Source organism: Pipistrellus kuhlii, unplaced genomic scaffold (genome assembly GCF_014108245.1).
Source record: "Pipistrellus kuhlii isolate mPipKuh1 unplaced genomic scaffold, mPipKuh1.p scaffold_m20_p_5, whole genome shotgun sequence".
Classification (NCBI taxonomy): domain Eukaryota; kingdom Metazoa; phylum Chordata; class Mammalia; order Chiroptera; family Vespertilionidae; genus Pipistrellus; species Pipistrellus kuhlii.
Window position 1 is genome coordinate 73481866 of NW_023425551.1, and position 25353 is coordinate 73507218.

The 25353-nt window shown below is 44.0% G+C and overlaps 2 protein-coding genes and 1 long non-coding RNA gene across 8 annotated transcripts in view; 2 read left to right on the top strand and 1 right to left on the bottom strand.

Annotated features, from left to right (window-relative positions):
* Positions 1-20179, top strand: part of XPO5 (exportin 5) — a 55899-nt gene extending 35720 nt beyond the window's left edge. For 2 of the 5 annotated variants that reach the window (XM_036414489.2, XM_036414490.2), the window contains 12 exons: positions 8969-9069; positions 11207-11303; positions 12114-12250; positions 13945-14042; positions 14587-14633; positions 15084-15181; positions 15787-15849; positions 17172-17254; positions 17682-17789; positions 17913-18050; positions 18194-18358; positions 18517-20179. In XM_036414489.2, coding sequence (XP_036270382.1) covers positions 8969-9069; positions 11207-11303; positions 12114-12250; positions 13945-14042; positions 14587-14633; positions 15084-15181; positions 15787-15849; positions 17172-17254; positions 17682-17789; positions 17913-18050; positions 18194-18358; positions 18517-18654 — 1273 coding nt within the window. In that variant the 3' untranslated portion in view covers positions 18655-20179. Of the gene's footprint in view, positions 1-8968; positions 9070-11206; positions 11304-12113; positions 12251-13944; positions 14043-14586; positions 14634-15083; positions 15182-15786; positions 15850-17171; positions 17255-17681; positions 17790-17912; positions 18051-18193; positions 18359-18516 lie in introns of those variants that run through there. The other 3 variants (XM_045573270.1, XR_006740086.1, XR_004983729.2) reach the window with 3 other exon arrangements.
* On the top strand, positions 2087-6006 carry LOC123651407. The gene is made up of 2 exons (XR_006740087.1): positions 2087-2720; positions 5926-6006. It is a non-coding gene; the product is annotated as an uncharacterized LOC123651407 (long non-coding RNA).
* A 685-nt stretch (positions 20180-20864) lies between the features above and the next one.
* Positions 20865-25345, bottom strand: POLR1C (RNA polymerase I and III subunit C). 2 transcript variants are annotated; one of them, XM_036414507.2, is made up of 9 exons: positions 25137-25345; positions 24965-25036; positions 22819-22926; positions 22472-22604; positions 22092-22211; positions 21850-22002; positions 21556-21705; positions 21322-21438; positions 20865-21201 (listed from the first exon to the last, which is right to left on the bottom strand). In XM_036414507.2, exons 1-9 carry the CDS (start codon positions 25203-25205, stop codon positions 21083-21085), a joined length of 1041 nt encoding a protein of 346 aa, XP_036270400.1. In that variant the 5' UTR covers positions 25206-25345; the 3' UTR covers positions 20865-21082. The 2 variants fall into 2 exon arrangements, with proteins under 2 accessions (XP_036270400.1, XP_036270401.1); XM_036414508.2 differs by lacking the exon at positions 21850-22002.
* Between the last annotated feature and the right edge of the window lie 8 nt (positions 25346-25353).

Below are 25353 nucleotides of genomic sequence, written 5' to 3' on the forward strand. Positions count from 1 at the left end.
TTTTTCAAAACTAGGTCCTTAAACTGGCAGCATCAGCTTGTTTGAAATGCAGACTGGGGTCCCACCACAGACATATTAAATCAGAATCTGTATTATAACAAGATTCCAAGGTGGTTCTTATACACATTAAAGTTTCAGAATCGCCCTGGCCAGTGTGGGTCAGTTGGTTTGAGTGTTGTCCCATGCACCAAAAGGTCGCTGGTTTGATTCCCGGTCAGGACACCTGCCTGGGAAGTAATTGTGCAGGGATGTCTGTTGGTGATTCAGAGATGCTCTTCACAGAGAAAGATAGGCTTTGGGTAGAATTCAGATTTAATTAGCCAAAGCTAATTTTGATGCTTACATCTCAGTACTCCTGAGTTACAGGTTAGAGCTGTTACAATGCTCTTTGGCCTCTGATACAAGGTGTAAGAATGGAGTCCCAACTGAGCAAAACAAATTACTCATGTCTCAGGGATGCTCTGCTGGCAACTGACAGCTTAGACCATAAACTTAAGAATCAAAGATTTAAAGAGCTTGTTGACCATGGTTTAAAGAGGAGTGTCTGAAAGAGTTGTCATTGTGGATGTGTCTATGGAAATAGGCAATATTCTGTTCTGATTTCAAAAGGAGAAAAGAGATTTCTGTAAAGAAGTATGGCTTGCATGTTGAGAGGGCAGTAAAATAGTCAAGGAAAGGTTTGCTTCCATACTGATGTTTTTAAAACCAAAAGGTTCTTCTTTGGCTTATAGAAATATGAAAGTGATGAAATCAGAAGCAACAGAATCAAAGACCCAGCACCTTTTTAGGGCTGTGGCCAGAGGCCATGTGGTGAGAGCCCACACCTGGAACAGTTCTTTCTTGGTTGGATGAGGAGGCACAAGAACAGCATGCTTGTCACCTTGATGTTTTTCTCAGAGTTCGGTGCTTTTGGGAAGTCAGTCAGAAGGTATTTTTGAAAATATTAACTGTAATTAAGGAGCATTTAGGTTCCTTGAGTAGTGTGCAACTGGAGCTGTTAGAGTTTTATCTTGTTTTTGTAGTAAATTTTATTTTGAAGTATAACATAAGGACAAAATATGTATATAATTAAAGGGCACAAATTAAGAGTGCACGTAGGTGGATTTTCACAAGATACACACATATAATCAGCAATCAGATCAAGAAACAACCTTATCCAACAACTTTTCAAATCATTACCTGCCTTTCAAGGGTACCCCTCATTCTGACCTTTAATGTTTTGCCTGATGGTTTTAGCTTTAATAAATGGAGTCAGAAGCATCTGCTTCTTGTTGGGCTTCTCTTGCTCAATATTACGTTTGTAGAGTAACTGTGGTATTGTACATTCTCATTGCTTGTGTGGTATTCATTGTGTGAATATGTTGAAACTTATCTGGTTAGTGTTGATGGACTTTGGGGTAGTTTCTAGTGTTTTCTTATTACAAACAATGCTGCTATTAACATTCTTGTAAATATCTTGTGGTGTACACATAATTTCTGTTGAATCCTGCACGTAAGAGTAGAATTCCTACTTTATAAGGTATGCATATTTTGTTTACATTGATAGAACCAGATAGTTTTCTCAAGTAGTATATTAATTAATTTACAATTTGCATTTCCACCCGTTAGAGTTGGGTGTTTTAACTCCTTGTCAAATAGTATGATAATCAAAAAAATGTCGTGGGTTCAATTCTGGACAAGAAATCGTACCTCAGTTGCAGGCTCAACCCCAGTCCCTGGTTGGGATGTGTGCAGAGGCAAACAATTGATGTGTCTCTCTCACATCAATGTTTCTCTCTCTCTCTCTGCATTCCCCTTCCTACCACTCTCTTTAAAAATCAATGGAGCCGAAACCGGTTTGGTTCAGTGGTAGAGCATCGGTCTGCAGACTGAAAGGTCCCAGGTTCGATTCCGGTCAAGGGCATGTACATTGGTTGTGGGCATATCCCCGGTGGGGAGTGTGCAAGAGGCAGCTGGCCGATGTTTCTCTCTCATCGACGTTTCTAGCTCTCTATCTCTCTCCTTTCCTCTTTGTAAAAAATCAATAAAATACATTTTTAAAAAATGAATTAGCTTTCATCCCTTTTATAAAAATCAATGGAAAAAATATCCCCACGTGAGGATTAACAAAACAAAAAACAACAACAACAAAAATGGTGTTAGAGCTATGCTATCTACTATGTTAGCCACTGTTATAATTAGCTATTGAGCATTTAAAATGTGGCTAGTTTGATTTGAGATAAGCTGTACGGTAAGTATAAAATACACACCAGATTTTGAAAACTTATTGCAAAAAAAAGTGTAAAATAGCTTGTTAATAATTTTTAATGTTAACATGTTGAAAATTTTTTTTGATGCATTGTTTTAAATAAAATGTTAATTTAACCTGTTTCTTTTCCCTTTTTAAGTTTGGCTGGCTAGAAAATTTGTAGTGGTTTACATTGTATTTCTGTTGGACAATGTTGTTTCTAGTGGGTTGGATAGAGGACAAATATGAGGAGCAGAACTCTAGTTCTTAAAAGGTGCATTGTCATCATTATCTGTTTAGAATAGCAGCTTTTCTGCTAACTTAAAATTTGTTACGTTGTTTCTGTATATCTTTTGTATGTCCTGCTGAAATCTTTATGTGTGTGAAGGCTTATGTGGCAGGGATTATACTCATAGCTGGTGATACTAAAAATACAGGAGTTGCCAAAACCGGTTTGGCTCAGTGGATAGAGCGTTGGCTTGTGGACTGAAGGGTCCCAGATTCGATTCCAGTCAAAGGCACGTACCTTGATTGTGGGCACATCCCCAGTGGGGGGTGTGCAGGAGGCAGCTGATCGGTGTTTCTTGTTGATGTTTCTGACTCTCTGTCCCTCCTCCTCTCTGTAAAAAATCAATAAAATATATATTTTTTAAAATACAGGGGTTGGCAAAAGTAGGTTTACAGTTTTAAGTACTCAAAAAAGTTTATTTTGTTTTATTTTTTTAATATATTTTTATTGATTTCAGAGAAGGGAGAGGGAAAGATAGTAACATCAATGATGAGAATCATTGATTGGCTGCCTCCTGCACACTCTGGAGATCGAGCCTACAACCCAAGCATGTGCCCTCAACTGGAATCAGCCTAGGACCCTTTAGTCCGCAGGCCGATGCTCTATCCACTGAGTGAAACCAGCTAAGGTTATTCTTGTATTATTATTTATTAATTACTAGAGACCCTGTGCATGAAAATTCATGCACTGGGGGGAAGGGGTCCCTCAGCCCGGCCTGCCCCATCTCACAGTCCAGGAACCCTCAGGAGATGTCCTACTGATGGCTTGCTCTCTGCAGGGAGCAGGCCTAAGCCACAGTCTGGCCTCCCTCTGCAGCACATGTGTCAAACACAAGGCCCGAGGGCCAAATCCGTCCCGCCAGGCCTTGCAATGTGGCCCGCACTGCGCTGTCATCACTGCACTCCGCTGCGTTTCCATCACAATGACAGTTTATGACTGTTCAGTAAACCATTCGGCCCGCGATTTAGGCTGGATTTTAGATTTTGGCCCCTTCTCTGATTGAGTTCGACACCCCTACTCTGCAGGAAGCAACCAGGCAATCAGGGGAAGGCGCTGTCCCCATTACTCCGCTGCTGCTGCCACTGCAGGCTGCCAAGGCTGCCAGTCCTCCTTGGCCCTCACAGCTGCTGCAGCTTTGCTGGAAGATGTCTGGTCTATCTGGTCTAATTAGGATATTATCCTCTTACTAGAGGCCCCGGTGCACAAAATTTGTGCACAGGGCAGGGGGTGTGCCTCAGCCTAACCTGCATCTTCTCCAATCTGGGACCCCTTGAGAGATGTCCAACTGCCTGTTTAGGCCCGATCCAGGTAGGATCAGGCCCAAATCAGCAGTCAGATATCTCTCTCCCAATCCAGGACTGCTGGCTCCCAACTGCTCACCTGCCTGCCTTCCTCATTGCCCCTAACCACTTCTGCTTACCAGCCTGATCACCCCCTAACCACTCCCTTGCCAGCCTGATTGATGCCTAACTGCTCTTCTGCCAGCCTGTTTGCCCCTAACTGCAGGCCTGGTCACCCCTAAATGCCTTCCCCTACTGTCCTGATCACCCCCAATTGCCTTCCCCTGCTGGCCTGATCCTCCCAATTGCCCTCCCCTGCTGGCCATCTTGTGGTGGCCATCTTGTGTCCACATGGGGGCAGCCATCTTGTGTGTTGGAATGACAGTCAATATGCATATTATTCTTTTATTAGATAGGATAGAGGACTGGTGCACGGGTGGGGGTCAGCTGGTTTGCCCTGAAAGGTGTCACAGATCAGGGTGGGTTTCCCTTGTGTGGGGCGGCCTGGGTGAGGGGCCTGTAGTGGTTTGCAGGCTTGCCACGCCCCCCGGTGATCCAAGGGGAGGCCCTGGTATCTGGGGTTTATTTATCATCTGTAATTGAAACTTTGTAGCCTTAAGTGGAGGCCAAGGCAGGCCAGGGCTGCAGAAACTTGGCTTCCTCCATCACCGGGGGCAACTCAAACCTCCTGCTCTCTCCAGCTCTGTGGCTGCTGCCATTTTTGTTGGGAATTATTTATCTTCTATAATTAAAACTTTGTATCCTTAAGCAGAGGCCAAGGCAGGAGGAAATTTTGGCTTCTTCCATTGCCGGGGAAACCCAGGCCTCCTGCTCTTTCTGTGCCCACAGCCATCTTAGTTGGGTTAATTTGCATACTTACTACTGATTGGCTGGTAATTGTGGCTTGTGGGTGTAACAGAGGTATGGCCAACTTGCATATTACTCTTTTATTAGATAGGATTAGTATATATTGTATTATTTATTTGTATTGCAACTGTAAGCCTACTTTTGCCCACTCCTGTATTTCAGATAAGTACAGATTGTCCAGAAGTTAAAACTTTTATTACCTAATTGTCTTTTTATTTGCCAAGCAGTAACTAGTCCCTCTTAATGTGGAACCACAGAGCTCTAACTTGCATGTGTATCAGGAAAGGTGATAGTTCAGAAGCCTGAATATTACTAGGTTTTGTAGATGCCCCTGCCTATGAACAACTACTGGAGTCAGGGATATCAGAGCAGTATGTACTCTGAGTTGTCCTCTGCTTGTGCTTTAGAGGTGCGGCTACTATAATATGTTGCTATCACCTCTTGAGGAGGAGGAGAATACAAGGAATACAAGATTCTGTTGTAGCTCCAGGGACATTTGACATATAATGCATTAACCCTCTGTTTTCTAAATTTTCTCTTGGGATCACACCACACTTTAAAGAATAAAAAACAGCCCATCAGCTTTCTGTCAAAGTTAAGACTGAATTTCTTCAGGAAACTGATATTATCAGAGATCATTTTATAGTATCAGGCATCTTCCAAATAAAACTTAATTCAGAAACTAAAATGATGGCTCATTGCAGCTTTTAAAAGTAAATGGTGCCCTGGCTGATTTTGGTTAGAGAGTCAGTGATTAGAGAGCCCGCAAACCAAAGGGCATATACCTTGATTGCAGGTTCCATCTCCAGCCCAGTTGGGACGCAAGCCAGAGGCAGCCAATTGATGTGTCGCATGTCAATTCCCTCCCCCACCCCCCTTTCTGAAAAAATCAATGAAAAAAACATACTCAGGTGAGGGTTAAATAAATGGCACCTGTTACCTATTCTTAGGCTCCACACAGCAGGTGGTAAAGGCTAAGGAAGAGTTGTGGACAATCTCATAGAATACAAGCTGACTGAAGCCATCAGCCTGTTAAGGATTAGACACTATGACCAAGTTGGATTTATCCTGGGGATATAAGAGTGGTTCAACATAGAAAAATAAATAAATGTAATATACCATATTAATAGAAAAAAACCATGTGGTCACCTTAATTGACACAGCAAAGGCATTTGACAAAGTCTACCATCCTCTCGTGATAAAACCTCTGCTGCCAAAATCGGTTTGCCTCATTGGATAGAGCTTAGCCTGCAGACTGAGAGGTCCCAGGTTCGATTCCGGTCAAGGGCACATACCTTGGTTGTGGGCACATCCCCAGTGGTGGGGTGTGCAAGAGGCAGCTGATGGGTGTTTCTCTCTCATCGATGTTTCTAACTATCTCTCTTCCTCTCTGTAAAAATAAATAAATAAATAAAAATAAAAATCAATAAAATATATTTTTAAAAAAGAAATAATAAAATAAAAGTCAAATGAATTAAAAATCTGAGCAACAGAATAAACTGGTAAATATAGTAGAATCAGGAGCATAGAATGGGAGAGGATTGATAATTCTCAGGGGGAAAGGGGTATCTGTGGGGGGGGTATGGGAATTACTGTGGACCTAATCTGCCTGCCATCTACAGTTACTAAAGAGCATAACCACCTATTTTTTTTTTAAAGTTAATTATAAAACATAATAATATGGGGGGGGGGGCAGTAAGGGCAGAGGGTGGAGTGGGAACCAGGTGGAAGAGAGCTATGTGGGGGGGAGAGGGGGGAGAAACAATTGTAATAATATGAAAAATGAAAAATTTATTTAAAAAAATAATAAATAAATAAATAAATAAAATCATAGAATAAAAGCTTCACAGTGGATTTGCAAATATTTCTTGGATATGATACCAAAGGCACAAGTAATAAAAAAATAAATTGGATTTCCTGGAAACTTAAAATTTTGTGCATTAAAAGACATTATTCCACAGAATAAAAAGGCAACCTACAGAATGGGAGAAATATTTGTGAATCACATTTCTAATGTAGGGTGTCTTAAAAGATATTTATAGAAGAAAATTCTGCCCAGCCACTGTGGTTCAGTGATTGAGCATCGACCCATGAACCAGAAGGTCACAGTTTGATTCCCGGTCAGGGCACATGCCCAGATTGTGGCTTGATCCCTTATGTGGGGTGTGCAGGAGGCAGCCAATCGATTCTCTCTCATTAATGATTCTGTCTCTCTTTCCCTTTCTCTCTGAAATCAATAAAAGTATATTTAAATAAGTAAAATGAAGAAAATTCTTTAATATGCTACAACATGGACAAGCCTTAAGGACATTATGCTAAGTGAAATAAGCCAGTCATAAAAAGACAAATAATTGTTGAAAGACATTCAAACCTAAAGAAAGGTTTAGAGTGTTTATTTGAGCCAAGGTTTTGGGGCTAGTCGGGAAAGCAAAATCTCAAAAGAATTAGATATAATGCTCCAAGGAGTAGCAGTTTTGCAGTTTATTTTATACATTAGAATCAAAGGAGAAGACAGGAAGGTTACATGAAATCCATTAGTGGCGAGTTAAGGGCGGAGAAAGTAAAGCAAGAGAAATCTCTAGGGTTGGATGCAAAGTAAAGTGGAGAGATACATGCTTCTTTTACATTGATAGGTGCAGGATACTTAACATTTAACATTCATAGTTGACAGAGGTATGCAGATAAAAGATAATAATGAAGAATGTTGGGGTTGTCTGACCATACTGGGGTATTTATCCTTAGAGGTTTGTAGAAGAGATCATCTTGACATTTTATGTATATTATTCTTGGACAAAAACAATGGACAGAACTTGCTCCAGATAGAGATTAATCTATTGTATATATAGGCCTTAAGACATGACTTATTTCCATTATAATCTGTTCAGTTAGGAATTTTTACATGATCAAAACATCCTGTGGTTACTTTCAGTCACTGATCTTGTCAGGCTTGCCAAGTAGCTCCATTTTTGTTCACTTATTATATGATTTCACTTGTATGAAGTACCTGACGTAGTCAAAATCATAAAAACAAAGTGTAATAGTGGTTGCCAGGAGCTCAGGGAAGGGAGGAATGGGGAGTTTTTGCTTGATATGTATAGTTTGTTTTACAAGATGAAAATACTTATGGGGATGGATGGTGGTGATGGTTGCACCACAGTGTGAGTGTATTTATACCACTTAAACTGAACACTTAAAATGGCAAATTTTATATGTATTTTCCACAAGAAAAAAAGTAAAGCCTAATGCAAATGTTAGTGTAAGCAAGTCAGGCCACAGACTGGGAGAAGATATTTGCAAACCATGAGTTGCAAAGGACCAGTTTCCAGTAATTCTACCTGTTTAAATCCACCACAGAGAAACTGTCACATGTACACAGGGAGACCTCTTCAGAGAAGCTTATTGCTGGGCTCTCTATAAGCAAAAAACTGGAGACAATCTCATTAGCTTTTAGTAGGAAGACGGGCAATAACCTGGAAGTTATGTATTAAATGACATTCTAAAATGCAGTTTAAGTGAGTGTACTAACAAGTGTACATAGTTAGATTTTAAAAACAATGTTGAGGATTGTGTTTTTTAATAAGCATGGTCTAAAAGGATCTATCTGGTCAGGGTGCATCTTAAATATGTAACCTTGCTACTACCTGTTATATTTTGTAGCTTTCTGGATGTTTTATAATTAACTTTTAAAAGAAAAAATAGGTAGTTATGCTTTTTAGTAACTGTAGATGGCAGGCAGATCAGGTCCACAGTAATTCCTGCTTAGTCATCCAAAACCAGTAACTGCTCAGGTAAGTCATTTTGGTGGGAAACAGGCACACATTTTGGGAACTGGACATTCCTCCAGAGCATCAGAACATTGCAGGGTCCACTTCTTGGAATGGAGACAACATTTGGAAAAAGGGAGCGTATTCCCATTCACTGTGTTCTCCCTGTGCATCCACATGCCTCTGACACTTCATCCTGTGTCACTGGCATCAGAAGATGGAGTGCCACGGCACAGTCTCAAGTTTAAAAGAATTTCGCTTTCTAGCCCTGTGATATTGTCTAGCTATCTCAGGATTTGGTTTTCATCTTGATTGCTTTTAGGTTGTATACTATTCAGCTGCACTTAATAGCGTAAAGTCTGTGCTCTTTTCCAGGGAAGCATTTAAATGTTTATACTGTGTTTTCTTCCCCCTGCTAGGAGTAGTGGTGACAGGGAGATCTGTCTATGTGGGAGTGTAACTGAATTACGAGGTGAAACCCACTCTTGCCTTCTGCAACAGACTAGGAAAAGTTCACATAACATCTTTTTTTTTCTTTTAGAACTCACAATACTTTATATGCACCAGAAATGCTAGCCAAAATGGTAGAGCCTTTCACAAAGGCTCTGGATATGCTTGAAGTGGAAAAATCTGCTATTTTAGGTAAGACATCTAGCCTTTTGTTGTTGTTCACCTTATCTCTAATGGGCTCCTCTGGCAGCCTCAGTGTGCCTTGTGTCTCCTGGTCATGGCACTACCTTGACCACCCGTTTGTTCAGAAACGCATGCATGGAGTTCCCACAGGCATTTACGTCATTGTCGGAGCATACAGAGAAAGTCTTCAGAGGCAGGTTCTCCCCCTAGCACCCCCACCTCACATTAACCCCTGCAGGTAGTGATGTGTGTTAGAGTCTTCAGATTATAAATAAACCATGGTGTGTTTTTTTTTACCTGAAGTATATTAGCATAATTTTATGCCTTTTATGAATAGGAAAAAATTTATTAAAACAAGCTCAAATAGCTTTTATCAGTAATATGTTATCAAAACATTTAAGGAATACTTTTTTTTAAAATATATATTTTATTGATTTTTGTACAGAGAGGAAGGGAGAGAGATAGAGAGTTAGAAACATCAATGAGAGAGAGTCATTGATCAGCTGCCTCTTGCACACCCCCTACTGGGGATATGCCCGCAACCAAGGTACATGCCCTTGACCGGAATCGAACCCGGGGCCCTTCAGTCCCCAAGCCGACGCTCTATCCATTGAGCTAAACCGGTCCCGGCAGGAATACTTTTTAAAGCCATGTTTTCTGGATTAGAATGTTGCTTTAACTCATTTTTTCCACTAGCAAATAACTATGCAGTCATAATTGTGACATGTGCTGTGAAGGAAAATGACTGAGAGTCTGTCATGGGGAGGAGTCAGAAGATTGCCCCCCAGTGGAGACTTGAAGGATGAGTAGGAGCTAACAGGTAGGGCACAAGAGGAGAAGCTGAGCATTATGGGCAAACAGATACAAGATGCTAAAGCATGCAGGAACGAGAGGTAATCCTACAGAGATGTCCAGGAAATTTTGTTGACGCATATGGCTGGAACAAAAGAGAGCAAGGCCTAGCCGGGACCAGTTTGGCTCAATGGATAAAGCGTCAGCTTGGGGACTGAAGGGTCCCAGTTTCGATTCCGGTCAAGGGCATGTACCTTGGTTGTGGGCATGTCCCCGGTGGGGGGTGTGCAAGAGGCAGCTGATTGATGACTCTCTCTCATTGATGTTTCTAGCTCTCTATCTCTCTCCCTTCCTCTCTGTACAAAATCAATAAAATATATTTAAAAAAAAAAAAAAAGAGAGAGAGAGAGAGCAAGGCCTTGATGGTTAGAACTGAGAGCTAGAAACATCCATAGTGTTTAAACCTGTGCCTATCGCTGAAGCTTCATGCTGGCTCTGAAGCTTTGTCACTACCCCCACAGTATCTCTTCGTTCCCAGCCATAACCTTGGGCCTGGCTGTGGATAAGCAATCCAGTAAGCATGTTAATGAAAGGAAGGGTGTTAGATGGCCTTTCCAGAGCTTATGTCTGTCCTGGCCTACATGGTCCTGGGCCATTTCCTTTGGCACCACTACACTTAAGGTCCATGTTGCATAAAACAGTAAAAATAAAGCTGCCAAGAAATGTTTTACCATTATAAAACGTAGTTGTTGCTTCACACACACACACCCTTGCATTTAGTTACTCACATTAAACCAGGAACTCCCGCTATAGAACTATATGACCAACCAAAACATAGTAGAATAGACAAACAGTTCCTTCTAGCAGCTTCCAACCATGAACAAGACTTGAAATATTAAGTTACCTCTGATTAGACGTATAGCTCTTTTAAGGCAATTACTATACTGAGGTAAGTGATTTTCACTTTGATCTGTTGTATATCTTTGGCTTTGCATAAAATTTTGCTTGAAAAAAAAGTTCCAAACTTAAAAAAGGAGGCCCCACTTCCTTATAGAGAGAGTATTTTGAGCTATCATTTTATGTTTTGGTACAAATCCCATCTGGAGAAACCCAAGCAAAAGTTGGAGTATCCAGGTCTAGTCTTGAGTCCTGGGTACTTAAATAGCTTTCATCTTTTCCGACCAAGACAGTAGAGCTCTTGGCACTTCCAGCTGGTAGAAGACTTGGCCAGCTGCTTGGCATTTATAACACTCCTCATCCTCTCACCCCCAAACCACATCTGCCTGTGATCACATGTTGATAAGTTGAGACTCGGCAGTGGAGCAACCTGTACCTGACCTGTGTTTCTCTGTAGGATTACCTCAGCCTCTCTTGGAACTGAATGACTCTCCTGTTTACAAAACGGCCTTGGAAAGAATGCAGCGTTTCTTCTCCACCCTCTACGAGAACTGGTAATGAACCAATGCAGCCTCCCCATTCTCTTCCAAGATACGTTATATAGGAATGGCTATGGGTTGGACTTTTGATCTAGAATTAGAGTCACGTAAGATGAGGCAAAATTTTGACAAGGAACTAACTCGTGTCAAGTCAAAATGAACAGTTTTCTTACATTTGCTTTTTTATAGTTGTCATATGTGCCTCAGTCCTAGCTGTGACTCGATCGTTCATGTCCACCATGTCTGTTTCTGATACATAAAATGAGACCAAAGCAGAAGATATAGTGGTAGGGATGTATTTTCTCAGACCCCTCATGACCCAAAGCCTGCTTTTTATGGGATTCTGGGAGTAGCTGGCCAGATTTTGCTTTCAGGTCCTAGTTGTGGGACAGGGAGGTAAGACTGCCATAGCCTCAGCCTTGGCCTCACTAACCCAGAGCTCTAATCAACCAAGCTAACAAGAGGTTCTCCATCGTAAATCTGTGTTAGGAAATAATGAAGGCTACTGTTGATCTTGGGTACCAAAGGATACCAACAACCGACTTACAAAAGATACTGAATCTGCTATCAAGAAGTTTCCCTAATAGTGGGAGAAAAGGGGTGTTATTTTCACTTTTGATAAAAGATTAAGTCCACATCTTCAAAATATATTAATTACATTAAATTTCTCTTAATGAGTAAATATAATTGCTTTTCTAGCTGAAAAGTTTTATTGTAGACTAGAAGTCTCTATGCCAAAAATCCATGGCACAGAGATATCCCAGGGCAATTGGGGCTGGCAGTAACAGATGTTGAATGTGTCATCACCTATTATTTCCCTTACAGTTTCCATATCCTGGGGAAGGCAGGCCCTTCCATGCAGCAGGACTTTTACACCGTGGAGCACCTGGCTGCCCAGCTCCTCAGCTCAGCCTTCGTCAATTTGAACAATATTCCTGACTACCGACTCAGACCCATGCTTCATATCCTTTCAAAGTCCCTAGCTATCCCAGAAGATTGAATGCAGAAACAGTACATAGGCACCAGAGGATGCAGAGCTGAGCTGCATGGAATAGATGGGATCATATATCTAAGTTTATAATAACCATGTTAAAAGGACAGGAAGATTGTCCGGCTGTGTGGCTCGGTTGAGCATCATCCCGTTCACCAAAAAAGTTGCAGGTTCGATTCCCACTTGGCACATACCTAGGTTTCAGATTTGATCCCTGGTCAGGGCACATATGGGAGGCAACCAATCAATGTTTCTCTCTCCCTTCTTCCCTTCCTGTCACTCCCTCTCCTTCTCCCTTCCTCTTTCTCTAAAATCAATGAAAATATCCTTCAGTGCCCTAGCCAGTTTGGCTCAATAGTAGAGCATCAGCATGCAGACCAAAGGGTCCTAGGTTCAATTCTGGTCAAGGGCATGTACTTTGTTGCAGGCTCCTCCCCACCCGGGCCCTGGTCAGGGTGCATGCAGAAGGCAACCAATTGATGTGTTTCTCTCATATCGATGTTTCTCTTTTTCCCTCTTCCATTCTCTCTAGAAATCAATGGGAAAATATCATTGGGTGAGGATTAATAACAACAACAACCAAAAATAATAATAATAATAATAATATACACACACACACACACACTAGTGGCCTGGTGCACAGATTCGTGCACATTGAAAGGAAATTAATTAGAAGAAATATTTTAATATCACCATTTGCCCTTTCTCTATAATAGAAGTGTCAACCAAATTCACGATCGACAATGACAGATCAAAATACACACGTGTGATTGGCTCCAGCAAGAGCTTTATATGTATTGCACATGCCCACGTCAACGTTTATTTTTAAATTACCAGTGCGCATCATATGTAACAGTCAGACATATGGTCAGTCACTTAGTCTTTTATATATATAGATATGTTTTTCTTGAGGATTGAAGAAAAAAATTAAGGACAAGAAGATTGAAGTAAATAACGGGAAGGCAGTCCAGGGGGCCTTGAAAGCTCGTTGCTGGGCACAAATCCTTACCATGCCACTTTTTTTTCCCCCCCCAGAGAGTAAGGGAAAGGGGGAGAGAAACAGAAACATCAGTGATTAGAGAGAAACATCAATTGGCTACCTCCTGCATGCCCCATACAGGGGATCGAGCCAGCAACCTGAGCATGTGCCCTTGGCTGGAATCAAACCCATGACCCTTCAGTCTGCAGGCTGACCCTCTATCCACTGAGCCAAACCAGCTAGGGCTACCATCCCACTTTCATCCTTTTTGCATATTTTGTCAGGTGCTTCCTCTTTGAAATTGCACTCTCATATTTCATTGTCATTTGGATTCTTCCTTGTTTAGTATCTTTTTCCCCCTGCATTATAAGGAGAATAGTAAAGGAGAGTTTATTACAAGAATGTCCCTCCTATTTTCTGCCCTACTTTCAGACAACCCAGTGCCTATAGCATGCAGCCTGGTAGAAAGGATAGTGAAACTGAACATATAATGGAAATGAGTATCCATGCAGTGCAGGATTTTCAGAAAAGGGCTTGAAGATGAGCACAGGATGTTCTTGGCATCTTGCAAATCCTTTGTCGGTTGACTCTGCCCAAGGATTCGACCTGTTGCCTGACACAAGAGGAGCTCTAGAATGAGAAGGGCATGTGCTCATGTACTAAAACTTCTTAACCCGCTGTGGCATGGGTCTTTGTGAAGCCTCTGGTGCTCTTCTGCCCCCCAGAGCACTATGAAGCCCTGGTGTCTCCCATCCTCGGACCTCTTTTCACCTACCTCCACATGGTAAGAGATGGGTCAGGAATGGTGCGTGGCCTCTCATGAGTCTTGCAAGTCAGGAGCTTCTGAAAGTGTTGGTTCCTAGCTTTGCCAGGATGTCTGTGCAACCAGCTCGTCTTTGCTACAGTGGATTAAGCAGCCCCCCAAAAACTAAACTGGTTTAATTGCCACAAAGCACCTACAGAGTTGGCTTCTGCTCCTAACTTCCTGTTACCTGAGGAAAGGTGATCAAAGGAGTGCCTCCCCTGGTTCTGTTTCTCTGACTCTGAATTAAGCAAGGGAACCAGCTGGGTGGAGAACAGATGTTCAGAGTGACTCGGGAATTCTAAATTATTGATCCTTTCCAAGCAAATATGTGTAATTAGCTGCCCTTGTTAGGGGTGTGAGAGGTTATAGAAACCATACCTGGTTTTTTAGCCTGTGGGCCTCCCAAGGTTCTGTCTTTGATGCCTGCAGTCATCCTTGGCTAATTTTAATCATGAAGTAGACCTTAGATATTATCTGTTCCCACCTTCTACACGGTGCTAGCACTTCCTTTTTGTTTTCCCAGAGGCTTTCCCAAAAATGGCAAGTCATCAACCAGAGGAGCCTGCTGTGGTGAGGAGCATCTCTTCTCCTTGGTGGATGAGCTGGAACCACGCTGGGGAGGGGAAGATCAGAGGGGAGAGGCGGTTTCCGCTGTCTCTGGGCTGGAACAGCAGTGGGTGATAGTCACTCTCAGCCTAGAGGAATGATGGTGGCTTGCCCGTGACTTTTAGGCGGACTCAGATAAGATTCAGACTGCATAGTTGGTACCTTCACCTGCCTTAGGAGAATGCTGAGCCATCTTAGCCACTTAGGATTTTGATCCAGTACTCTGCCAACTGGATGTAGTCACAAGTCATGTTCCTCAGTGGATCATTGCTGTCCATTCCCAACATTTGCATGGAATGTAGACCGGAAGCACGCCAGAAGAAGGAACAGGGCACAGTTTAGTTAGGGTCACTGCTTTTCTTGTTCTTCCCTTTTTTGCACTTCATGGAATCTTGGCCCTCTGGTGTTCTGTAGTGGAGAAGATGAGACTGCAGAGGAAAACCCAGAGTCTCAAGAGATGCTAGAGGAGCAACTGGTGAGGATGTTAACCCGAGAAGTCATGGACCTAATCAGTAAGTGGCATCTGGGAACCAGGGGACGTAGAGAAGAATTTTTCTGGAGAAAGAACTGGTCACCCACCCAACCCCATTAAGGCATGTTTGCAGCTATACTAACAGGTTGATGAGAAATAATTAAGTAGAAACAAGGTAGTCCTTAAATCAGTCTCTGGACATTTTATGAAGGGCAAACTGAATTATATTTGTTCATACTAAGGCCAAAATATCAGAAAATGGTCTAAAATAGCAGGAGAAATTCAGATTAATGGTAGGAATAACTTCTAGCTTTGTCCAAATAAGGGAACATTTTTAATCCTTGGAAACAAAGGGGGTTTTTTTGGTCATTTCGTTTGTGATACATCATAGACCAAAGATGTATCAGGTATCCTCTCCTAGTCACTTAGTCTCAGAGAATCTGTAATTTCCCTCCAGTTACTCTAACTTGAAGAGGGATCAGAAGTCTGGTCAAATGCCTTCATTTCTGTTGGTGAAGCTGATGTTCCTGGATTGTGCCCCATCTCCTCCCCTCCTCATCAGCCCAGAGACAGTTTGGGATCTATTGGCCTGAGATGGCTGTTGTCTGGTGTTAACAAGCCAGTAACCCTGCTTTCTTGCTTTAGCGGTATGCTGTGTTTCCAAAAAAGGTGCTGACCACAGTACTGCTCCCCCCGCAGATGGAGATGGTGAGTCTGTTGCATGACCCTTAGAGAGGACTACTAGGCTCCTAAATATTGTCCCTTCTGTAGCCCTCAGTTCTGGAAGAAACTCTCCCCTAATGTGGATGAGATATTGTACATCTAGATTTCATCTCTGCTGGCCTCCTTGCTGTATTCCTCCAAACTATACTCCATCTCAGAGCCCTTGCACTGGCTGTTTCCTCCAGAATGATTTTTCCTCCCAATTATATGCATTGCCTGTTCCCTTGTTTCATTTGGGTCTCTGCTCAAATGTTACCTCCAAGAGATCTTCCATGACCAATTTACCAAAAATAGCAACTCCAACCATGCTATATTCTCTGCTCTATTTTTTCATTTTGCTGTTAATCCTCACCCAAGGATATTTTTCTATTGATATTTATTTATTTTAAAATATATATTTTATTGATTTTAGAGAGAGGAAGGGAGGAGAAAGGGATAGAGAAATAGAAGAAACATCAAATGAGAGAGAAACATCGATCGGCTGCCTCTTGCACGCCCCCCACGGGGGATCAAGTTGGCAACCCAGGCATGTGCCCTGATTGGGAATTAAACCGTAACCTGGTTCATAGGTCCACGCCTAACCAGTGAGCCACGCTGGCCGGGCTTCCTTTGATTTTTAGAGAGAGTGGAAGGGGAGGGGTGAGACAGAAACATTGATGTGAGAGACACATCAATTGGTTTCCTCCCACACGTGCCCGAAGAGGGCCTTGAATCGAGCCTGCACCCGAGGTACATGCTCTTGACAGGAATTGAACTCGGGATTCTTCAGCCCTCGGGCCAATGCTCTATCCACTTAGCCAAACCAATTAGGACATCCTCTGCTCTATTTTTCTCCAGGGCACTTATCACTACCTGATGTTACTTTTGTTGTTGTTTTTTTATGATGTCATGTATTATTTATGAATTCATTTATTATTTGTATCTCTCATTAGAATGTCAGCTCCCATCAGGGAAGGGAGTTTGTGCTATTCCTGTGATATCTCCAGTAACTAAATTAGTGTCCACTACAATAGGTCTTCATATATTCGTTCAGTGACAAAAGTTCCTCACCAGTGGCAGCTTTTTAGTAACAGTCCAGAAAATCTCATTTCCCACTGTTTCCCAAATGTACAGCTAGATGCATCTCTAGATCTGCCAGGGGCAGTGGCTTCTATACCCTTTCATGAGGCTTGGGGGCCATCCGGTGCTACTCAACCGCCAGGCAGCCCAGATACTGAACTCTCCTGTGTTCTTTGAGCTTCCGGCAGGACAGGAGAGTCTGCTCTGTTCTGAAAGGCTGGAGTTAACATTCTGCTCTCTGCTTACAGATGAAGAGATGATGGCCACAGAGGTAACCCCCTCGGCCATGGCAGAGCTTACAGACCTGGGCAAATGCCTAATGAAGCACGAGGTGGGTGGAGGGCAAGGTGATGTTTCTCCTTTTCCAGCTGTGGAGCCAGCTTCCACTATTCTCACTCTTGATGCCTTCAGAAAAGTTTTGAGGGTAATACTCTTTTATATGAGTTAAGTTCTAGTTCCTAAAGTTCGAGAAAAGAGTGGGAAGAGCTGAAGGCCATGTCTCCCTTATTGATATGGGCAAAGGCTCTCAGAAAAACTCAGCAGCAGGCCGGAGCTCTGTCTCCTTCCTATTCATAGGTTTCCTCTTCTATATTGGTTGTTTTTTCTTTTTGACTGCCTAATTTACATAGAGAGGAAATAAGCTAATTTCTCTTATCATTTTCCTGCCTACCTACTATTAAAACTCCAGCTCCTGATACATAATACTCAGAGAAAGTTGTGCTTACTTTCCCATTGTAATCTTTCATCCTTTCCATTAGGATGTTTGTACGGCGCTATTAATTACAGCCTTCAACTCCCTGGCCTGGAGGGATACTCTGTCCTGCCAGAGGACGACTACACAGCTGTGCTGGCCCCTTCTCAAACAAGTATGGTTATTTGCCCCTTCTTGAAAGGTTTGGGTCATAAGGATTCATTGACTCATTTGGAAGAATTGGGGTGCTGGGGCCTTCATAGTCCCACTTTGGCCCTCAATAGAGCTGTCTCCCCAGGTGCTGACAGGGACACTGCTCGCAGATGCTGTGACATGGCTTTTCAGCAGCGTGCTGAAGGGCTTGCAGACGCACGGGCAGCATGAAGGCTGCATGGCTTCACTGGTGCACCTGGCTTTTCAGATCTACGAGGCGCTGGTGAGTTGGGAGGACAGCCGGCTTTATCCTTCACAGCCAGGCCATACTCTAAACGTAGGCAGCTGCCTAGTTGCTAGTGCTGCATGGGGAAAGTGGCAGAGCCCAAACCTACTCCATTCAGTGGGTTTATCCTTACTTCTCAGCGTCCCAGGTACCTGGAGATAAGAGGTGTTATGGAGCAGATTCCTGACATACAGAAAGACTCTCTGGACCAGTTTGACTGCAAGCTTTTGAACCCGTCTCTGCAGAAAGTTGCTGACAAGCGCAGGAAGGACCAATTCAAACGCCTCATTGCTGGTTGTATTGGGGTAGGTCATGCACCTTCCTTTGTGCTCCCAACCACCTTGCAGTCTTAGACGATGTGTTCAGAAATCAGCTGTATTCATTGATCATTCTGGTGAGATTCCCTTTAAAACAACCCACTGTCAGGGTCCAGCATTAGTTCTTTCTCATTTGTTTTCCACAGAAACCCTTGGGAGAGCAGTTCCGGAAAGAAGTTCACATTAAGAATCTTCCATCACTTTTCAAGAAAACAAAGCCAGTGTTGGAGACGGAGGTGCTAGACAAAGAGGAAGGCGGCCTGGCCACCATCTTTGAACCGTGAATCAAGCTTTTGGGCATCCTTCCTTGGCCTTTATTGTCATCTCTTCTTCTCCTTTGTAGCTAATCTCTAGGCCCCTCTCCACTGCCACCTCACCACCATGGTCAGCCTGGAGAGACCCAGGTCTGGAGCTGGAGAGTGGCCCTGTGCAGGGCTAGAAGTAATTATACAGAAGTCCAAAAAGGGAGTTAGGGCTTACACCATGCTGTCTAGACCTCCCAGGTATCTCCCATTCTACTTGGAGTTTTGGCTTTTCCAAGAGAGAAAAGCTAGAGCAGAGCAGCCCTTCTCCCCAAGCTCTCCCGCCCCCATGCAGCCATACACATGTGCAGAGTGGAAACTAGGGGTGCTATACCCAACACTGCAACTAGCCAACCTTGTGGCAAGGGCTTAGCCCTGAACGACTCGTCCAGGTTCTCCTGGACCACCACAAGTCCCACCGAGCCCCCAGGCTGCTGGGCCTAAAGACTTCGCCTCCCCGAGGGGCATGTGTGGGTCAGGTGCTGAGTGCTGAATTTGGCCAGTTCCCTCACTGAGCAGGAATCTGGTCAGCTGATGGGATCCATGGTATAGGCTAGTGCTAAGCCCTGGATGCGTCCAAGTGTATCAAGAGTACCTTCAGGGACCGGGGCTGGGTCAGCATCAGTAGTGCTAACATTCCCCTTAGAGCTTACACATGCCCTTCCTTGAATGACCTTTCAGTGTGGTTTCCCCAGCACCAGGGTCTACTCAGGCACAAGAGCCTCAGTACCCTAGCTAGTGTCACGTGATGCCATTGGCATCTAAGGATAATCCAGACCAACTAGGCTACATCTGTGACAAGCAGCTAGCAAAGCCACTGGTCTTTCGTAGGACTAGCTGAGTCCAGGTGCCTTCAAAAATCTCATGGCCTTTCAGGTCCCTGGCCACTTCTCTCATGGGCCATTTCCAAAAGGAAATATGCCTTCCTAATGTGAGTCTCCAGTCCATCCTAGAGATCATAGGATGGCCCTCTAAGCATAGGATACATAGATACAGGACCCTAGTCTTGAGGTCATTGCTGGCCATAGACAAGCATACTTCATACAGAAACTATATAGTGTGTGTCCTGCAAAAAGACAGAGGGCTGTCATCAATCCACTGATGAGGGATTCAGTGAGGACCGAGTGGAGCAGTGTGGGCTGAAGCTCCAGCTTTTAGCTGGTGCTGGTCCTCAGGCAGGAGAGGTTCAGGAAGAGAGAAGCTGGGGAAACAGGACTTGGTGTCTGGTATAGCTGTTTCTATGGCACATTCTTGTCCCACATCCCAGGGGTCGTACTCTGGGCTTGTCAACTGTGAAGGCCATCTCAAAGCATGGTTCCCTCCAAACTCGTTAGCTGTCTATTCCTCTCTGTCGTCGGGGCTATGGAGGGCATAGTTGTATTTATTGTGTTGTACTATTTTTAACATCTTGTGACTTCATGCTAGAAGTTTTCTATTGTTTATAGAACCTTTTTGTAGAAACATAACTCTAAAGCACATCTGCATGTCAGTAAAAATCTCAATTTCATACAGAAAGCCCCAATCTGTCTGTTTCAACCTAGTGACATACTTCAGGGTCACTGTTTCGTAAGAGTGAACAGGAAGAACTGATGGACATGCTCTGTCAGGCTAGAAAGAGATTTCTATCCCTGACAAATGTAGACCAGGCAGCCCATACCGCTCCCAGGGCTGTCATTGGTGGCTCTGGACTTGTCTCTGATAGTCCAAAGGGAATTGATATTCATCCTGTGTGTGTGTGTGTGTGTGTGTGTGTGTGTGTATATATATTTGTATTGCTTTCAGAAAGGGAGAGGAAAATAGAAACATCAATGAGAGAGAATCATTGATTAGCTGCTTCCTGCATGCCCCCTACTGGGGATTGAGCCAGTGACCTCATAGTTCCTGAGTCTACTCTCAACTGCTGAGCCACACTGCCAGGCACTCATGTGGTTGACAGCAATGTAACTTGTCTGCTAAGGACCACCCTTTTTTCTATCAGCCATTTCCTCCAGTATCCAAGAGGTACGTTAAGTGGCATACAGGATTTTCTGACTGTCCCCAGAAAACACCTGTTTGGTGTTTCTCATGTAGGCCTTGTTGGCCCTAACCTGCAATGACATCTAAGGCCAGTATGCTGTTAACGCCAAACCTATTTGAACTGAGGCCCCATATTTGTGAACCAATCCTGGAAAAGTGATCTCAGACAAAACACGTTTTGTTTGGATGTGAATTTATTTACATGGAGGCCTTATAAAGGCATAAAGGTCGCATTTTGTGACACATTTAACAAAATGTATTTACTAAAGTGAAGCTGGAATTGTCCCAGTCACATTAGGCTCTCCACAGCAGTCGTGGCAGCAGGTCAGAACCCAAAATCGTCAGCGTGCCTCAGGAGCGTCCAAGCCCAGTCATGCTAGTAAGTCTGCAAGCCTCAGTCCATCTGAACTGCATCTAGTTCATCCAAGAACCGCCGGCACTTGCCCATCAGTACCTTGATGGCTTCGCTCACCAGCACATCAGGTGGTAATACCCCCGTTGACTCAACGGAGACTGGGAACCAAAGAGACAGGTTAGCCTAGACTGCTTGCTAGATTTTACATCTGAACTCTGCAAGGAAGCTGTAACACCAAAGAGCTGTCCCCCATCACTCCCTGCAAACTGGATACTCACAGATATAATGGTCCCGAACCCGAGCAAGCCGCACAACCTTCTTTAGCTTCTCATTCCGGAAGACTTCCCTGCTGAAGGTATCTAGCCGGGGATTGGCAACTCTGGCCACTTTTTTACCTAATGGAAACAAACCATGTTATCAACACATGAGCCCAGAGCTTTCATTCTCTCTGCTACTTTCAAAGAAAATATACCTTAAGCCTTGACCTGAACAGCAGCCCAAAAACCATATACCTTGGACTTCATGCACCTCGATCACACCAGGTGAGAAGCACCGGCTCAGCTCTTCAGCTGCCTCCCCTTCCACGGGCTCCAACAGTGTGATGTCCGGCAGGAGCCTGTAACTGGCTGTTGCCACAGGTGAAAACTTGGCATGATCTTTACCTGGAAGGAAATCAGAGCCTGTGGGAAAACCTTTCTTGACATTCCCAAAGCCTGTTGGTGACATCTTAGCCGAGTCCCTTAGCCACGCCTCACCCCAATGTATTCAAACTACCTTCCTCCTAGGACAGCTCATGGGGTTCTCACCAATGCCCTTGACACAGTGCATGAGCAGGTCAATCTCCTGGCCAGGCCGCAGCTGAGCGATGAGGATGTCGTCATGCACTGGTCGGATGGTGCCCTCCGGGAAGAGGTCAGCCTGGTTCCCCAGGGGAACCCATGTCATGTGCCTGGTGTACACTAGAAGAGAAGAAGCACATCAAAAGACCCGAGTTCCTAAAGTTGGCACCCAACAGGGAGGCCCTCTCTGTCACACCACCAATCCTCACCTTTGTGGTTCACATAGAGTTCATTGGGGTCAGAGGAATCTTTCGCAGCATGGGGGTTCCGAGTACACCTGACTTGAAGCCGAAACTGCAGTGTGTCTATTTCTGTGCCTTCTTCGTCTCCTGCATGAAGAGGGGGGTGGCAGCTCTCAAAGGACTAGTGCACATTTGAGCGCCAGGCACCATACTGTGTTATATTTCTCATTTAATACTCAACATATTCATTAAAATCAAGGCAAGTGTTCTCATAGATAACACGAATGTACCAAAGGTTTAGTATAGTAAATCCAGGATTTGAACACAGGCAGTCTGATTTCACAATCTACTCTGCAGAAAAATAGTTACTCTCCTTCTCCCGCAATTTCATTTTCTCAAGCCCTCACCTTGGTTCCGATATTCAAAAAGACGGGGATCCGCATGAATGGGAATGAGCCCCAAGCGATGAGCGAGGATCTCGTCCTGGACAATGGATGTGTTGTTGTACACCAGGACCTTTTCCACAGCCATGGTTGGCACCTGCCCAACAAAACAGCATCACCTATCAAGACATAAACTCCCTGACAGCTGACATAGGTAGGGAAAGGCCTCTTCCTGTAAAAATGCTTGATGAAAAATTTATACATGAGCAGGAGAAATGCTCAGCAGAATTTCAGGAAAACTAAGCCTTAAGACAATTCTTAAAGTGAGATCTCCCCACACACCTCACCCCTGCCACCAGGCCCATCAATACCTCAGCTAATAGAATACGCCGAAAAGCATTGGCAATGGCTGCATCAATTCCCACCATGTCAAACTCCAGTTCATTTTCATCCATGTGTACCACATCCACACGGAAATTCTAAAAACAAACACACACACACAAAAAAACACTAAATGAATCTTGCTCTCCGTATAGTCAATACTTTCCCCTTAAAGTATTAACATTCTTTTAGATGTTCCTTTCTCCCCCAATTAAAAAAAAAAAATTTTTTTATTGATTTCAGAGAGGAAGGGAGAGGGAGAGAGAAATATCAATGAGCATCACTGGACTGCCTCCTACATACCCCCCACTGGGGATTGAGCCCACAACCCAGGCATGTGCCCTTGACTGGAACTGAACCCAGGACCTTTCAGTCCAAAGGCCAGTGCTCTATCCACTGAGCCATACTGGCTAGAGCTCTCCCCTAATTCTTTGTTTTTTGTTTTAATCTATAGGGGTAACATGGGTTAGTAAGATCATATAGGTTTCAAGTGTACAATCTTGGATACATGATCTGTATATTGCATTGTGAACCACCACCCAAGTCATCATCTATCACCATATATTTGTCCCCCTTTACCTTTTACTATCATACACACACACCCTTTCCCTCTGGTAGCCACCATATTATCATCCGTACCTACGAGTTTTATTTTTCTTGTTTGTTCATTTGCTACTTTCAGTCAGGAGAGAAACATCAATGATGAGAAGAAATCACTGTTCTACTTCTTGCACGCCCCCTATGGGGGATACAGTCCACAACCCGGGCATGGCCCTGACCAGGAATTGAACCATAACCTCCTGATTCACAGGCCGATGCTCAACCACTGAGCCATACCAGCTGGGCTGCACCACCTCTTCTTTATCCAATCATGTGTCAAAGGACACCAGTTGTTTCTGTGTGTGTCTGCACTATGGCTTTCAGCCAGACCATCCAGAGAGACCTTTCTAGAAAACATGCTTCCATACTGCTTAGTCCAGTTGACACTAAAGCCGTATCTTGTTAGCCTTTTCTGGTGAATTTAGCATTGATAGGTCCCTTCTTTTACAAACTAGTGCCTTGATTTCTGAGCACCAGTCTTTTGGTTCTCTTCCTTCTCTGAATCCTAAATTCACTCACTACTTCCACCTACACTGTAAACATTACTCCCCAAGTTTTCCCTCCAAAGTGACCTCAACCACACTTAGTCTTAGCAATTATCTGTACTGACAACTCCCAAAATATCTCACTTCTCATCTCAAACATATATTCTAGCCTGATAGACTTATCTACTTGCATGAAAGTGAATGCATCATCAATCCCCAAATCTATTATCAATGAATGATGTCCCCATTCATCAGAGTTCCCCAAACTAGGTCATTTACACTCCCCCCTTACACCCATATCAATGCAATCATCAAACGTATTATACTTTTATACCCTCTTTGCTCTATCACCTACAGTCCCTAAGACACATTTTAATCTTGCCCACCACTCATGCCCATCCATTTTATACTTTTTTAAAAATATGTTTTTACTGATTCTTAGAGAGGAAGGGAGAATGATAAAACATCCGTGAGAGACATCAATAGGCCGTCACCTGCACGTACCCTACAGGGGATGAGGCTGCAACCTAGGCATGTGCCTGACCTGGAACAGAACTGTGACCTCTTGGTTCATGGGTCAACGCTCAACCCCTGAGCAACAGCCGCCAGGCCATCCACTTCATGTTCTAGCAATAATGAACTGCTCACACAGCCCCTGTAATTTAGCTTCTCTTCTTAGTTTCTCCTCATCCTAGGCTCAATGTAGATGTCATCCCTTTAACGAAATCTTTCATTCCTCTATCTTCCCTTCCATTCTAGATTGCTTCTGCGGAATGGGATACCCCCACCCCACTCCATCCCCCTCGTCCTTACTGCTATCAGCCGGCGCTTTCCACGTTACACTGAAACCGTTTGTTTATGCGCGCTCTTCTCCAACCAGACTGAACATCTTGTTCGCAGAACTGGGTGGAAACCACGTGTGCACAGAGCACATTGCTCAGTAAACCTTTTATGAACCGAGTCAATCCCCAGGGACAGCTTCTGAGCACAGGCTGCTCAAACCACTAGGCTCGATCCTCATACTCTCTCCGACAAGTCCAGCTCCACCCACCTTCTCAAAGCGGTCCTGGTCCCAGGCATCATCATAGCCCGAATAGTTCCCGGGAAAGTCGGTGGTGTGAACCTAAAGGAAAGAGAGACGAGTCTGACCGCGAAGGGGCAGCGAGGCTAATCCCGTCCCCCTCTCATTTTTCTCCTCCCGACCTCAAGGCCACAAAGCTTACATTGCGAACTCCGAACTCCCCTAGAACCACGCGGCTCCGCATTTCTTCCACCGCCTGCGCCGCCGCCATCTTCGAGCCCTGCGAACACGTGACTGAGGTTGCCACCGGCGCGTACGTTCTACTCGCCCTCCTCTGTCTCCGAGGCAACGCGTCCCCGCCTGGAAGATTAAATATCGCGAGACTCCGCCCTAGTCCACGTCCCCAGCTTCCGGAAGTC